The 17,355-nt window shown below is 42.4% G+C and overlaps 1 protein-coding gene across 1 annotated transcript in view; it reads left to right on the top strand.

Annotated features, from left to right (window-relative positions):
* The window catches only part of ITGA9 (integrin subunit alpha 9), a 296,748-nt gene that overhangs the window by 240,162 nt on the left and 39,231 nt on the right, over window positions 1-17,355 (top strand). Inside the window, exon 23 of the mRNA XM_015405733.1 lies at window positions 13,303-13,428. Within this exon, the coding sequence (XP_015261219.1) occupies window positions 13,303-13,428 (126 nt within the window). The remainder of the gene's footprint in view (window positions 1-13,302; window positions 13,429-17,355) is intronic.

Raw genomic sequence — 17,355 nt, 5'->3', positions numbered from 1 at the left:
GTAGTTCTGCAGTTCGAGACCAGGGTTGCCGCATGACGGAGTGAGCTCCTGTCTCTAGTTCCAGCTCCTGCCAACCTAGCAGTTCGAAAGCAAGAAATTGCAAGTAGATAAATAGGTACCACTTCGGTGGGAAGGGAACAGCGTTCCGTGCGCCTTGGTGTTTAGTCATGCCGGCCACATGACCACGGAAACATCTTCAGACAGCACTGGCTCTTCCGCTTTGAAACGGAGATGAGCACCACAACCCTAGAGTCGGATTTGACTGGCTTTCGAGCAAGGGAACCTTTACCTCTTAAATAATGCCATAAAGTCCACCTTCCAAAGCAACCATTTTCTCCAGGGAACTGATCTCGGTTGTCTGGCGACCAATTGTCATAACAGGAGATCTCCAGGAGCCAGCAGGAGGTTGGCAACCCTAACCAAGCCTCACTAGTCAACTGACTGCCTGTTGTCCTCCTTGGAGTCTTACCCTGCCTGCTGTTCTCATGCTCAGAGAAATGGGAACACCCTGTCCTGAGGACTGCTGGAGGTGCCACTTTGACACACTTTGAACTGAATAATCAGGGACTTTTATAGATTTTCTTATACTTTTTCTGTCTTCAGGAAGAGTCAATGTTGTCACGAATTCTGAATGACAGAACATTGTTATGTTGAGTTGCAAGTAGGACATCTGAATGATTTCCATCCTAGCTGCTGAGGGGATTTTGCTTTGCAGCATTGCCAAGTTGTTCACTTCCCAGGAGTTTGATTACTAGCATCTAAACACAACTCTCAAGCTAGAGTGACGTGTATGTTAAGAACTGGAGAGCAAGTGGCCCTCTCTGGCATTATGAACAATGTCTGGGTCGTTTGCTTTGTGAGTTGGACTGGAAACACGGAACCTTTTCTTTTAGGCCAGCAACGGGCCCCAAAGTACTGGAGTTGCATCACTTAGTATCATGGTTGGCGGCTGTGTCTCTCTGAAGCAAACCCTTGAAAGGAAAGGCAAACATTTCTCTCCCTCTGAATACTTGAGGTTGTGTTTTCTGGGGTTGTGGATGTGAAGGGAAAGCTAAGAAGGGGTTGCTGGATTATTGAATATGCAGTCTAGGAAGCACAGTTACAAAAAGAGGCCTACTTGAGACACGTGTTCATATAATCAAAGCTGAACCAAGCTCAGTCCCGAAACTCCCAGGAAGTAAGGCACATTTCAGAAGAACCCAGAGAGGCTTCAAGTTGTAACTGTCATAATTTAGAATTGAAATGCCATTTCCTGTTGTTAGGACTGCTTGTACACAGAGATAATTCTCTGTGTAGCTTTCACTGCTGCAAAGCCCGAAGCATTGACATCAGCAACAAAGCAGCAGCCACATGGAATGTTTTTTGCACACTTCCTTGCCTCAGTCCTCCTTTGTAGTCACCCCCCCAACAGAGGGTTTTTCCCAATCTCTCTTTAAAATCCAGTCTGTTGAAATAATGTTCCCTGCTTTCATTTTTTTTAAAGTAAGTCTATAGCCCTTTTAGTTGTGGAGTTCTAAAAAGAAATGTGTAGCCAGTTCATTTCCCCTTATAACTCCACAACCAAAAAAGCTACAGACTTTTCACAAAAAATGAAAACTAGGGACTACTACAATGACATTATAATGGTATATTCTTTTTAAAAAGTCTCGAAAAAGCCCACCAGAAGTGGGGGGAAGGAATGAAAAAGATGTGCACCTTCCTGTCCACATGGCCTTCCAAGGTACTTTGACTTAAGTCTTTCTTTTCTTTTTTTTTAAAGTTGTAACAAACCGGGTTGGGAGGAAATCACAGAAAAGTGGGGGAAAATCTGAAACACGATGAATAAAGGAAAACATCATGTAGATACTCTCCTAACTGTAGTTAGGAAGCCAAAGCAGAGGAAAACGTCCTTGTGGAAACAGCTTAAGTCTTGCTCCTACCCATTGCCTAGGACCAAAGTCTTTCCTACATGCCAGATACATTGCTTCACTTGATGGTCGCATTTTTAGGAGAAGACACAATAAGCTATATTTTAACATAGCCACGTCCAGGTAGATGCTGGGCTAGAACCTTTCCAGTGATTGGAGATATGTTCTTCTGCTGCTCTTTTCCAGAAAACTAGAAGCATATCTCGCCATACGCATCTCGGATAGAAAATCCCCCTTCGGTATTTTTGGCAGCCAGTTCTAAAATCTTGTTTTATTCTGCCCCTTTGAAGTTTTGGTCTTGGCTCTGAAAACAGCCGCACAGCAAGAGTTTGTAACTACATGTAAATACTCAGCAGTAGCATTTTTTGAAACTCATTGTCATTGTGACAGCTGGTTACACTCCTGATCTTCGCAGTGCATGTGACACTTGAAGTTAGCTTGGAGGGTACATTTGGTCCGCTTACAGGGATAATCATTACAGCTGCGTTTAGCTCATCCCTATTGCATTTGGAACCATACTTCAAAACCACCCCCAGATTTCTGGCCAGAACGGATTTGTGTTTCCACCAACCTGCCATTTACTTTTGCATTCCATAATGTTCTATTTACAAGTAACATTTAGAGGACCATCTCTTTGGAACTTCCCAGCAGCTTCTTCTGGAGTTTTCCACCTTCCATAGGCTCTGAATGGCTGTTGCTGAGGCTCCCCCTGTCTCAAGCTGCATACTGAGGAATACCTTTCTGGAAGTGGTACACAGGGTACTGTCTCTGATGAGTTTTCAAAAACTGTGCAAGGAGAACTTGTTCTGTATGAATGCTTAGTATATTCCTGTTCACAGTATATATTTCTAATGTCGACTCTTCAGTAGTTATGAGGGGTGGTTTATTGCACTTACCTTACTCAGGAATTTGCTCTTGTTCTTAGGCAAGATTGACACCATTGCACACTTTCTTCTGGAGTGTCCTGTGTATATTAACCTTAGGAGATGCTGTATCTCACCGTGTTCATCAGCCTGCTCTGATTTATATCCCTATGAGATAGTTACATCTTTACTTGCCAAGAAGAACCCCCCAAAAACCCCTAGCAGTTGCAAAAAAGTCACTATTAACAAATGATTAATGATAACTATTTATTGCTCAGAGTATCAGAGATTTTGTTGGAGGAAAGGAAAGGACAGGTAGGTGTTTCTGTTGTGGTCAGAGAGAGTGACCTTTTTATTTGTAATTTTTTAAGGATGGTACATTTTGGTGTTGTTCTTAATGTGTATAATTTGCCTTCAGTAATTTACTGCATTTACAGTATTTACTGCTCGAGGTCTATGTATCAGAGATTTTATTGGAGAATAGGAAAGGACAGGTAGGTGTTTCTGTTGTTGTCATGGCTGTGGTCAGAGAGGGTGACCTTTTTATTTGTAAATTTTTAGAGGGTACACTTTGGTGTTGTTCTTAATATGTATAATTTGCCTTCAGTAATGGAGAAGTGCCATACATTTTTTTAAAATAAATAAATATGGTTATGGCACTAATGGACCATTGTTGCCAGTTATTGGCAAGTATGTCATTTATAAACATATGTGGGTGCCATCAAGTTGCAACTGACTTGTTCTGGCCTGACCAAGAGGCTTTCAACAAGTCAGAAGCAGAGGTGGTTTGCCATTGCCTTCCTTGGTAGAGTCTTCCTTGGTAGCCTGCCATCCAAGTACCAACCCTGCTCAGCTTCTGAGATCTGATGAGTCTGGGCCGTACCATATCGTCTTCCCTCCCATGTCATTTATAGAACCTTAACCAAATTTCACTGAGTAGTTGCAGAATCAGTTTTGGACCACTGTTAAACTGTGTGGCTGAGCTTGCCAGCAGTGAGATGTTCAGCCCTTTGGTCTCAGGCACTGGATTCATGGTGGACAGGTCTATCAGCAGCCCTTAGACATGGCAACTAAAAAGGAACCTCCAGCTTCAGAGGCAGGTACCTTCTAAATATGAGTTGCTGGGCACACAGCATGGGAAGCCATTTCCTTCCTCTCCTGTTTCCGGGCTTCCCATATGTGTCTAGTTGGCCGTTGTAGAAGACAGAATAAGTACTAGGCTTGATAGATGCTTGCTCTGATCCAGCAGGGCGCTTCTTGTGTTCTTAGGGATCTGTAGGCTACAGTGGCTCTTGTGTGTGGTGTGAAAGTATAGGGGCAGATGACACGGGTTCTCCAGAAGATGGAGCAGAAAAAGAAGTGGAGGGAACAGGAGGAAGCATGAGAACTTCCCATGGCCAAAGCTGTAAGGAAGTTCCTGTGCAGTTATGTCAGCTATGGACAGACGTCAGTGACAAGATGCTCTGGTAAAAAATAGGTAAGTGGCATCAGTGTTGTGAGAGATTTGAGTTTTTACGTAATTATGTAGGAAGATTTTGTTGAGTAAGCTGTGTGTATGGGTTATCCTTTGTCACACATTGCAGGGAAACAGAAGGTTTGATAGGATATCGTGACTGTCAGAGGAGCTACAAAGACACAGGGAAGAGGTATTTTTGTAAGTTTCCTGTCTAGGGAATTCCCTCTTTAAAGAGTATTTCTTTTGAAATTGAGAAAGAAAGCGAAGGTCACCATCATTTTCCTGAGGGGAATAATGAAAAGTGAGATAATTTCCCCATTCTGTTATTGGTGTAGCTTTAACTCTGCCCAGAATAGTTGGGAAGGAAATTAGAAATGATGAATTAGCCCTTTTAAAAAACCTAAATAGATTTCAAATAGGCTGACTAATGAATAACAGCTTTTCCTTAATTTGTTGTAATAGCTATTGGAATCAAATCAGTTGGGAGAGCTATATTGCAACCTGACACAGTTCTAAGGAAATTGTTCATAAGTAGAGTGCTGACTGTATATAGCTGAACCAGTGTTTGGCAAAAGGATAGCAGTAAAATGGAATATGGATTCATCTCCCTTTTGTAATTTCCTCTCTTGTTTAAAGGATTGTTGTGATCAGGCAAAAAATGTATTACCTTGTTCCTGGTGACTTTGTCAAGATTCCCTTGCAATGGCTTTTTAGGAAGGGTGAGCACAATGGTGAGGAAACCTTTATTTTTAATTTTTGGCTATCACAGTTGGCTTATGGTGACCTCGTGGGGTTTTCAAGGCAAGAGATGTTCAGAGGTGGTTTGCCACTGCCTGCCCCTGCATCACAACCCTGATATCCCTTGATGGTCTCCCATCCAAATAGTAACCAGGGCCGGCCCTGCTTAGTTTCCAAGACCTGACAAGATCGGGGTAGCCTGGGCTATCCAGGTCAAGGCTAGGAAACCTTATGGGGTAGTATGTCTTCCCCTCTATCCCTGAACTATCCTTCAACTGCTCTTCTCAGCTTCAAAAGCAAGTTTCTTCTGCCCAAAGTCTTTACTGTTGCATAGCTTCATAGAAGTGTTAATACAAGTATGGATTTGCTTGCTGTGATCATTTAGTCTTAAACCATTTCTCAGTCATTAAAAAGGTCATCCCAATAAAAAGTAAAACAAATTCAGTTCTTCCCCACATGGACATGTGGCAGAGGGCTGCTGTCCGTAGCTCCCAGGCTGCTTGCTTCTGTCTTCCAAATTGTCCCCAAGTCAGTTCCTCCCTCTTTCCTTCACAGATTTCTAAACATTTTTGATAGTACCCTGGCATTATTGTTGGGGTGTGTGTGTAAAAATTTTTTCCCATTTGGGATTGACTGTGCCTTTTTTGAAAATACTTTTTAGTAAAAGAAAAAAATGACCAGGGTGAGGGGGTAGGTCGATGACTTGAAAGATTAATCCTAACTACTTTGTGCAGAAAGAGCAATTTTCAGTGGTGGCACCTCATCTGAGAAGTCTCCTTCCCCTTGCCACTTGCCTCCCTTACTGTCCTTTATGTATCAGGCCAACACATTTCTTTTTGCCCAAGGTTTTAACTAACAAGGGTTGATTTCTTTTGCTACTGTTTGGTCTCTCCCTTGCTTGTTTTGTGTTGTTTTTATGCATATGGCTTGTTTTTATTGGTTTTCTTTTAGTATTGATCATTTATGTTGTGGTTTTACAGTATGGTTTTTGCTTGTGGGTTGCCTTGAGCAGGTTTCTAGAGAGGCTGCAATAGATGAAAACATCTGGGAAAAATTGTGTTAAAAACTTGATGCCATTTATTTATTTAGCATATATTTATTCCACTTTTCTCCTGAGCAGCTTACAAAATAAAACAAAACAAATATATATGTTTTAATGGGTCTAAGAGCCCTTGGATGGTGCCCCCAGCCACACCCAGACTATGAATACCTACATCAGGAGAGAGACATAAACACTTGGCCTCCTAGATGTCTCAACTTGGCAGTCATCTTCCCTTGATTCTGTGCAAAGAAACTCAGAAGAGGAGCCCTTGTCTGGGGCAAGACTCTTGATGAGATGCGAACCACTCAAGCTGTTCACAATATATTAGGTCTATATCATCGAGATGCCAACTCTGGGTTAGGAAATTCCAGGAGATTTGGGGGCGGGAGGTTTGATGAGGGACCCGAGCAGGGTATAATGCCGTAAAGCCCACCCTCCAAAGCTGCCATTTTCTTCAGGGGAACTGATCTCTATAGTCTGGGGATCATTTGTAATTCCAAGAGATCTCCAAGCCCCACCTGGAGATTGGCAAGCCTACTATCATCATAAGGAAACAACTGGGACACATAAATCTTAGGATCATAAGCTAAAGAAGAAAGGAGTATTGGGGGATAAGATTCTACTTCAGTGTGTACATTTTGTGTACCCACAAAGCTAAATGCAGTCAGTGAGCCATGTGGCATCTGATAGATTTGAGGGCCCCTTCTCCCTCCCAAGTTTTGCGGGCCCAGGCCAGTTGCGGATTCATCCAGCTCTTGCTTGGTGACAACAATGCATGGCTGGCGGGACTGCAATTCAGCTTGGCGGTGAGTCTCAAGTGGAAAAGGCCTGCTCTGCTTCCATCGTGCAACAGCTGTTTGGGAGAAGCCTCCACGAAGCTTTGCCCTAATATCAAGTAGCAGTTGGCATCTTTACAATGCATAAATTACCCTCCACTTTACCACCAGAGAAACGTAGAATGTAAGCAGAGTCTTAGGTTTCAACAGTTGAGCCCTTGAGCATGGGAATGTTACGTGTAAACTCTCATTTTGGTTGCCATGTATGGTGGTGTTTAAGCTGTAGGCTTAAGCCCTTTTTGTGAGCACTAAAATTAAATAAACTTTTCTTTTTACCATTGATGTATTGGGTGTTCTCCCTCTTTCCTACTCACAAAGACTGAATGCCTTTGTTGTTCATGCCAGACAGGGCTAATCGTGCCTATTCTCGGTTGCTGTACCAGTTCAGATGGGTTTTATGTGTATGCAGAACAGCCCTTGCCTGTTGGCTTATGACAGGAATTTTTCATCAAAGGTCAAATCTTTAAAAATTTCCAAGGTTCATCAAAGAATGTTTAAGATGTTACGTATGCTATGGTCCTTATCTGTTCCCTGGAAATACTTCATGCAGGCATGCCCAAATGGCACCTGCTTTCTGAAAACTATAATACAGACTGAGAAAAACCGTGACGTTGGCATTGTCTTTGATATCTTCTGCTGAGCTGATCCATGAGGAAGGAGGCCACAGCACTAGCCACACATTGTCCAACATAATCAGTCATATTGCAGGAGGAATACGTGTGAACTTTCCCTACAAATAATTGGAAGCAGCAGAAAGGAAGAGTGATAGTCACATCCATTTGGTGCAACTTGTCAAGGACTGTGGTCAGACTGGCAGGTCGGCGTGGTTTGGGCGTGCCACTAATTACTCCGATTCAGACACCTTTAATGGCATAATCACTCATTACTCCATCACATTTTGTGATGGAGATTTTTCGATCAGATTCCCGCCCTGATCCAGCATCACCGCACGCTTCTTCCATGGTGGACCGTTCAGATTAGTGTTGCACATCAACAACGGAATGCATGGTCTGGTCTTTTCTTTTTTTAAAATAACAACCTTGATGTTTTGGGGTTTTTTTAAGAACATTTCTTGGGTGTGCATGTGCTCTACCATTTTAAAACAAAACACGGCAAAACCAGAACTAAAGGTTCACACTTCTGAACCAGTTTGAGTGTGCATTAGGGGTGTTCAGACATCTAGAAATGCGGGATCAATGTGTAGGGATTAAGCACCTGATCATCTCTGGTGGCTTTTTACTCATATCCAACTCATCATACAACAGGATGAGTATGACTGGGAAATGGCTGCTGCATGTGGATATTTGAACAAGCCCATTTAATCCATTAGGTAACACAACTATTTCAGGCCAAACTGCCCGTCTGACCACAGCCAAGGACAATGCATCCTTCGTTCGCTTGTTTGAAGTTGTTAATGTTCCTTGGGCGAACCTTAAGTGGCTTGTACATCTACTCATTTTGTACAAGCCTACTCTGAAAGTTTTTTGAACCTCTGCAGAAAAGGGAGAGGTATTGCATGTTGTTCAGTTTGTCTGTTTCCACTTTGGAAGTATATTTTTAAAGAAAGATCCTTTTTTGTTTTTTTTGAAAACTCTCTTTGACAGCAGTTCAGAGATGAAACGTTTAACAAGTCACTGAGGTCAAAGTACCCTGGGGCTTCTGAAGCAGGCATCTGTTCGAGGCATGAACGGTATCAGCTGATCCATATTCATCCCAGAAGGATGTCTCCCCAATAGCTATTGTTTGTCATTCAGAAGTGCTGGAACTGACCGTTCCAGCTTGCTCTGTGTGGCTGAGAGTAGAAATAGTCTGAAACAGCACAGAAAAAACAGAGAGGCTGTAAACATACGTAGTGACCATTCCACACACAGAGAAAATGGTCTTGGTTTTAATGGATGACGGATTGTGTTAAAGGGGATATTGTTGAGAAAGACAGAAAATGAAGAGGGTTATGAAATGGAAAAAAATCAATATGTGGATTTTCTTGTGTATTGAAGGGAGCAACCACGATAACTAGGACGTGAAATAGCTCTCTTCTGCTTTCCGTATTGCCTAATGACCCACTAGAAAGTAAAAACCAGTAGCCCGGTTCGTACAAAGTCGTGGTCTAGGAAGTTCAACCATGGTCAGGTCAGCTTGCAAACCAAAATCAGAAGCTTGCAAACCAAAATCAGAAAACAGGGTTTGAAATACATTTGCTAACTATGGTTTATGTAAACCTGGCATGAAGTCTGAATTGACAGCCTCTAGTTACAGTCATCCTACTACCTTGAGAGTCTGCTGTATTATAGGAATGGGAGTGCTGAACAAATGGAAAATGGAAGTACCCAGTTGGCTCTGAACCATGGTTTATATTTGATGACTGAAACAGGATTTCCATTTTGAGCTGTGGTTAGTACCAATCCATGATATGGTGTGATGTTTTAATTAGGCCAATATTAACCAGAGCCCAAAGTCCTAAATCAATGTGTCTAGGTTTTAATGAATGGGAACCATTTACAGTGATAACACTCTCAGTTGCCTTCTGCATCTGTGGTCAATCAGAAGCTCATGTCTCATTGATCTTAGCCTTATTGCCTTAACAAAGAAATCAATAGGGTTGCCAGCCTCCAGGTGGTAACTAGAGATCTCCTAGGATTGCAGCTGATCTCCAGGTGACAGAGATCAGTTCACCTGGAGAAAAAGCCAGTTTGCTGTAGTGGTTAAGTGTGCCGACTCTAATCTGGGAGAACCGGGTTTGATTCCCCACTCCTCCACTTGAACCTGCTGATGTGACCTTGGGTCAGTTGCAAGCTCTGGCACAGCTGTTCCTGAAAGAGCAGTTTGTGTCAGAGTTCTCTCAGCCCCACCCACCTCACAGGGTGTCTGTTGTGGGGAGGGGAAGGGAAAGGAGTTTGTAAGCCCCTCTGGGACTCCAAGTGAAGGGCGGGGGTATAAATCAAATCTCCTTCTTCTTCTTCGTCTTCTTTGTCTTTCGTCTTCTTCGTCTTTCATCTCCTTCTTCTTCTTCTTCTTCTTCTTCTTCGTCTTCGTCTTCTTGTAGGCTCTGTGGCGTTATGCCCCACTGAAGTCCCCCTCCTCCTTAAATCCACCCTTTTCAGACTCCACACCCAAAATCTCCAGGTATTTCCCAACCCAGAGCTGGCAACCCTAGATGGAGGACTTTCCTTCAAAGTAGTGGAGGGGTCCCATACCTGCAATGGGGAGGGGCTTTCAGAGTGTTCTTGTCTGTGACTTTACACATGGAGCATAAAGCCACCCTTTCTTCAGGTAAGTTAGTTGTATGGATGTTAAGCCTGTGTTGGCCAGAATGCGCATTTGCTTTTTCTTCAGCAAGAAACTAGGACGTTAAAGAATATGAGAAAGTGTGAAAGGCAGCATAAACCTCACATATGAAAATTTGTTTCTGCAGAACCTGAATGCCATTATTTACTCACAGAGTAGCTTATATAAAGTGTATGTGTTGTTAAAGCTCTCCAGGTCACTTAAATGCTCAGAAGCAGGCAACATTCAACAGTTGTCATTTTTCTCATGACTCTAAAACAGAGATGGGAGAAACTGCACTGGAGGATCTTACTGGATCTCTTGTCCTTTCTTGGAATGTGGTTCCCCAGCATGTGATAACTAAATTGCCATTGATGCAAAGTCAAGTAAAGGTATATATTTATTGGTTCAGCCTTCTGAAGAGTGTTAAGGCTTTATCAAATACATCCATAGGTTAAAACAGATTTAGAGAGACTGCAGATGATCATTCCGCTTAAACAATATAGCCTGTACATCAGAATAACACATGTGGGCTGAATATCTTCATTTTCCTGATCTATGCTGCTGCCTTCCAGAAACATTTGACCTCCCAAAGATGCACAGCTCCTGTGTTTGTCTAATGATGACATAGTCTGATTAGGCTAAAATTCACTGCCACTTTCTCCCTCTGGTTCTCCCTACTCCATATGGTTCCTTGAGTATACAACATCTATTAAAGAAATCCTATGGGAAATTCTTTTGTATATTGCAATCACTGCATTCTTTATGAGTGAAGTCATACGCATTTTTTACTTGACTAGTTACATCCTGCCTCTGAGAAGTGATGAGGTTCATGCTGGCAACAAAACACTATCAGAATACCTGCCCTCCCGAAATGTATTGCATGTTTCTGTGTTACATGAAAAATAAGCTGAAAGGCTATTTAATGGAAACAGTCTGTTTTATGAGGCAGAACCTCCTCGTTCTATGGATGCCATTTACAAAATGAGCAGATGGGCATAAACCTAACTATTTTTACATTTCTAGTTTACCATACAGTCCACAGCAATTATTTGTCAGTTTCAAATTTCATTCTGTCAGGTACTATTTATTGTTTTAGCTGTAAAATTAGACATGTTTTTTGCAAAAAAATCAGATATTATAGAAATATATCATAATAAATAATCAGATGTTGTAGAAATACATTATAATAAGCAAGTAACCTCCCACTATTTCAAATAATTAGACTTTCACATTTTGCAGTGCATATTTGAGTCCATCATGATGGTAAACCTCTTTTTCCTTACAAGCCAATTGTGCCTATTCACTTTCTAACGACTGAACAGACTCTTAGTTTTGTGTTACTTTCTGGGTTTTGCTCGTGTTATAATGGATTAAGGTGGCCATTTCTAATGGGTGTGAAACCAACATGGGTTGACTTTTCCACCGGATCTCCAGTTCATTGCACTTAGTAAACTATTCAATCAGTACAAATTGTGCTTCGCAGTGTATTACTTCATCTCTGCTTTCAGAGAGGTTTCAGGGACTTACACATATGAGTTTGTGTTACATGAGCCTCTCGCATGGCCACTTTCCTTTGAGGAGACCCATTCATCTGAATTTGCACAAACATATCCCTGTGAGGCCCTAGCTCTTTCTGACATGTGCTATGTAAACAATGTGGATTTCTAAAGTGTAAATATGGACCTTTTCTGCACGCTCGAGTTACTCTTGATTTTTTGGGAGTCAATCCACAAGCCCTAGAATCAGTTGGGCAATGATCAGCTCTGGAACTATAGTTTGCATTTTTCATTCCCTTGTGGCAAAGCCATCCAGTAAACCCCAAGTTCTTAAGAACAGCGTTCCTAAAGCTGGCAGGCTCTTTGCCTGGATTCTTTTGTCTATTTCTGTATTTCTGTTTCCATGAAGCTTCATCCTGAAGCAGTTTGGGCTGAGAGCTTCTAATCCTAGATGAAGGATGGCCACCCACGCTGTTACACATTCCAACAATGCCAACTGTGAAATGTTAAAAATGGTTTTATTAATTTATATCCTAGTTTTAAGTCAGTTACTTAGATGCAAGTGCCATGGATTTTTATATAACTTAATTCCATCTGATTTATCAATGGTTGAGATGTCTGGTTGCAATCATAAGTGCCATGGATTTTTATATAACTTAATTCCGTCTGATTTATCAATGGTTGAGATGTGTGGTTGCAATCTGATATCAGTGACTGAGCACCGTTGTTGCTTTTAAGTGTTAGTTGTTTTTATTATGTTTTAGGTGTTTATTTATGGCACACTTACTTAGAAGTCAGGCTACTTCTTATAAGGTTGAAGACATTGCCATTCCCCATGGTCACTTTCATGAAATTCTGGTACCATTAGAACAATGTGATTATTTATTTATTATTTATTAAATTCAATTTATACCCCGCCCTCCCCGCTACGTGGGCTCAGGGCGGCTGATTATAGGGGGGGGGGGCAGATGGTATTCTTACTGCCCATGCTAGCAGTGCCCACCTCTGAAATTTATGTATTTGTATCCCATTATAGGCTTTAAAATCTTTTAAGAGTGCTAACAACAATTGAAAATAAATGCATCTGATCAGTGGTAGACAGTATAGTTAATGCAAAAAACACAAATAATGGTATCCGATACATTCTAGCAAAGACATATTTAAGATAAAAATTACCTAGAGTCGGATTTGACTGGCTTTCGATCAAGGGAACCTTTACCTTTATCTCATTATAGGCTTTAAAATCTTTTAAGAGTGCTAACAACAACTGAAAATAAATGCATCTGATCAGTGGTATACACTATAGTCAATGCAAAAAAACACATAAATAACGGTAACTGATACATTCTAGCAAAGACATATTCAGGATAAAAATTCACATTTCCCCCAATGGTTCACTTGAACAAGATGGCCTTAATTATGTACTCCTAAAACAACACAACTATGTTGACTTGCTGGACGATGAAGGCACCATCACCAAGCAGCCTCTGCCCCCAAATGTGTCTGCCAGCTGATATGTATTGTATATGTGTGACTGGAAGATGGGAAACCCTTCCACAAGTTGGCTTTGTCTCTCTGAGCATACAGGAGAAGTATGAAACCATTTGCAATGAATGTATTTGTAATGAGTGTACTATATAATGGGAAAGTATCAGAAAGAGGATGGGTTTGTATTACAGTCTTTCTTCTGCCTTCAGGTTGCCCAGGACAAAGGAAACTGCACTTTTCAGAGAAACCCAACCCCATGCGTCATTCCTCAAGAAAAGGAGAACATTTTCCATACAATATTTGCCTTCTTTACAAAGTCTGGGAGAAAAGTACTGGTAAGAAATCCCACATCCATTTATCGTGGTTCTGTCTGAATTAAGATGCTCATCACAGGGATGATCCATTAGGTGAAGAGTTGGTTTCTAAAATAACTACTTGCTGATAAAGCATCTTTAAGTGTTTTCTTAAGCAGGTGGCCCTCCCTCCCCATCCCCCCCCCCCCCCCACGGAGACTTCCCACTGGGCTGCGGCTGAGAGTTTGCTTGCCTCCAGGAGCAACATTTCAAGTGGGGGGGTGGGCTGCAATGGGAGGAGGGAATCAGAAGACGTTTTTGCACGGTTGGGGCCTTTTATGCACTGGTGGTTTCCTTTGCTTTCACAGCACCTCTCCATCGTAGCTACCTTAGAGTTTCCGTGATCTGAGTATCACCATACAGAAACTGGCTACTTGGTGGGTAATTTTGGGGTTTCTCTCAGATAGAAGAAACTCGAGTCTAGCTTTTTTGGAAAAGCCTGGAATTTGTTCAGTCAGCGGAGTGATTTTATTATGCGCCGCCTTATAATACGGACATCTAAATAACACAACATGGGGGTTGTTCTGCCCACTCTGCGCCTTCCCCCCCCTTCCCCCCTTCATCAGTGCTTGCTTTTTTCATCAAGTAAAGAGGTCTGTTGTTGTTTTTTGCAAGCAGGATGAGTTTAGTGAAATCAGTTTTTCACTAAACTGGGTTGTCTGGGTTAAAAATTATTTATACATTATATATAAATTATTTCTGTGCCTGCTGTCTGTACCAGTCTTACACCATTTGGTGTGAGGCGGTGGTTTGTGTGTGTGTGCAGGAGACTGGAGCTGACCCTGCAGGGAGTGTTCCCCCCCACAGGATTGGCTGGGGCTCTGCTGGGCAGCCCGGTTTAAACCGGACAGCTCAAGAGAGCCTGCCAAGGAGCCCTCCAAGTTTAAACCAGCCAGCAGGAGAAGGCAGCGCACTGCTGAACTTGCAGGAACCCATCGGCATCGCTGTGCCTGCAGGGAGACTTTCAGCTCTGTGCTGCCTTCTCCCGCTGGCCCTGGGTCAGGGACCCCCCCCCCCCCCCCCATTACTCATCATAAGCCAGGACAAGCCCATCCTCTGAACCATAAAGGAGAAATCTTTAGCCTGGCTTCTGCACCACTGCTTCTCAGATCAGGGGAAAGTGAGGGAGAGAACAGGCAGGCTGCTTAGAGAGGAGGAGGTGGGAGACCAAGAGGGGAGGAGCTGGCTGTGTATGTAGGGAGCCCGTTTGCTCATAATCGGACGTTACTGACAATCAAGCAGCATCTTCGCCTCTCCAAAGGCAGAGATACTCCACACACCTGAAGCATGGTTTGTTCCTGGAGAGCTTGTGTGCTTACCTTCTCACCTGAAACAGGATTGATGCAAAATGTTGGACTGAACAGGAAAGAAAATCCCAATGGTCAGTTTCAACAGTGGGTTCCCCCCCCTTTCCCTGCAGTTCCTTTCTGTTCCCTGTCATTCAACATACTAATGCTAAAAGACATGCACAAACCCTGAACTATGAGGATTTAAATGGAAGGTACTTGCTGAACACTACTGTGCAGTTGCAATGAGGCAATTGCATAATTTTTTTTTTAAAAAAATTGGACACTGCCCACCACACAAGTCATGTTCCACCCCGATTTAGAAAAAAGTATGGGGTTTCTTGTATCTGCATTTGTATCTGTATTCGTAGGCTGCTATGTGGGGAGGGTGGGATACGAATATAATAAAATAACTAAATAAATACACACACCAGATGGTGTAAGTCTGGTACGGATGGCAGGCACAGAAATCCAAGGTCAAGTTTAAAGGCTTGACTGCTCAGATACTCTGCAATAAGTTGTGACTGCAGAAAGGGCCTGGATCATGTCCTCCAAGATACACTTGATGGCACTAAAGTCGGTCAGGGTCCTGCTTATGTGAAAATGTGCTGCAGAGGTCAAAATCCCATCTGGTGTCTGGGGCTATGTGGGTCATGATCTACACTGGAGTGCCAACACGCAAAGCACAATATCTGCTTGGGCAGATTTTCTTTTCTGCTACCTACAAACTGTTCATTTGCATGTTTGCATCTGAACTATGGCAACTGTCTGTTTGGGGATCATGGGGATGGAAATCCTCACATGGAGCAGCATATGTTTGACCATTGCAGCATGTGAGGTGTTTGGATGAGGGCCTTAAAGTCAAAGAAGCTTCTGACAGCAGATCAGTTTTGGTTTGGGTTATGAAGAGACGTGCTTCATATTACATGTTATCTGTTATCAAGTTAGACTCTTAGTCTATCCAAGACAGTTTCTGCAGTATGTCCTTACTGCTCTGCTTTGAAGCTCCGCAGGAAAGTCTGTTTTAATGTTGCAAGTCTGCAGCACTACTTCTGCAGTAGGGGCTTTCTCGCAGCATTTCTGTTGCTTATCGCGAGTCCCCATGAATGCTCAGGGAAGACTGCACATAAGTGAATCCCCCCTCCCCAAAAGAGATTTATTTCATTAGATTGGTTTGTACAGCGTTCTTCACAGTAAAATGTGCAACTCTTTTTTTTTAACAAATTGCACAATAAGAATTAATGTTGGAACACAATATAAGTAGTGTAATAACACGATTGCCTTGGACTATTAAAAAAAAGAAAGAACTGGAAACCATAAGCTAATTAACCAGAAACTATTCTGCCATAACAAAGTGGTAGGGACCTAACAGAAGCAGAAGAGATTAGGAAGAGGTGGCAAGAATACACAGAAGAACTATACAAGAAGGATCTCAATGATAACCACGACGGTGTGATCGCTGATCTTGAGCCAGACATCCTGGAATGCGAAGTCAAATGGGCCTTAGAAAGCATTACTAACAACAAAGCTAGCAGAGATTATGGTATCCCAGCTAAGCTATTCAAAGTCCTAAAAGATGATGGTGTTAAAGTGCTGCACTCAATATGCCAGCAAATTTGGAAAAAGCAACAGTGGCCACAGGATTGGAAAAGGTCAGTTTACATTCCATTCCCAAAGAAGGGCAATGCCAAGGAATGTTCAAGCTATGGCAGAATTGCACTCATTTCACACGCTAGCAAGGTCATGCTCAAGATCCTACAAGCTAGGCTTCAGCAGTATGTGGATAGAGAACTACCAGAAGAACAAGCTGGTTTTTGAAGAGGTAGAGGAACTAGAGATCAAATTGCCAACATTTGCTGGATTATGGAGAAAGCAAGGGAGTACCAGAAAAACATCTACTTCTGCTTCATTGACTATGCTAAAGCCTTTGATTGTGTGGATCACAACAAACTGTGGCAAGTCCTTAAAAAGATGGGAGTACCAGACCACCTCACATGTCTCCTGAGAAACCTGTATAAGGGTCAAGAAGCGACAGTTAGAACCGGACATGGAACAACTAATTGGTTTAGAATAGGAAAAGGAGTACGACAAGGATGTGTATTGTCACCCTGTTTATTTAATTTATATGCCGAGTACATCATGCAAAATGCCCACCTGGATGAATCACAAGCTGGAATTAAGATTGCCAGGAAAAACATAAACAACCTCAGATATGCAGACGATACCACTCTAATGGCAGAAAGTGAAGAGGACCTAAAGAATCTCGTGCTAAGGATGAAAGAGAGCAAAAGCTGGCTTGAAACTCAACATCAAAAAACCTAAGATCATGGCATCCGGCCCCATCACTCCTTGGCAAATAGAAAGGAAAGTCATGAAAGCAGTGACAGACTTCACGTTCCTGGGATCCAAGATCACTGCAGACAGTGACTGCAGCCATGAATGTATAAGACGCCTGCTCCTTGGGAAGAAAGTGATGGCAAACCTAGACCGCATAATAAAAAGTAGAGACATCACCCTTCCAACAGAAGTCTGTATGGTCAAAGCAATGGTATTCCCAGTAGTAATGTATGGAGAGTTAGACCATAAAGAAGGCCGAGCGTCAAAGAATAGATGCTTTCGAATT

The sequence above is a fragment of the Gekko japonicus genome, unplaced genomic scaffold, assembly GCF_001447785.1.
Source record: "Gekko japonicus isolate JY-2015 unplaced genomic scaffold, Gekko_japonicus_V1.1 scaffold58, whole genome shotgun sequence".
In the NCBI taxonomy this organism is placed as follows: Eukaryota; Metazoa; Chordata; class Lepidosauria; order Squamata; family Gekkonidae; genus Gekko; species Gekko japonicus.
This window is presented reverse-complemented; position numbering and strand designations above follow the sequence as displayed.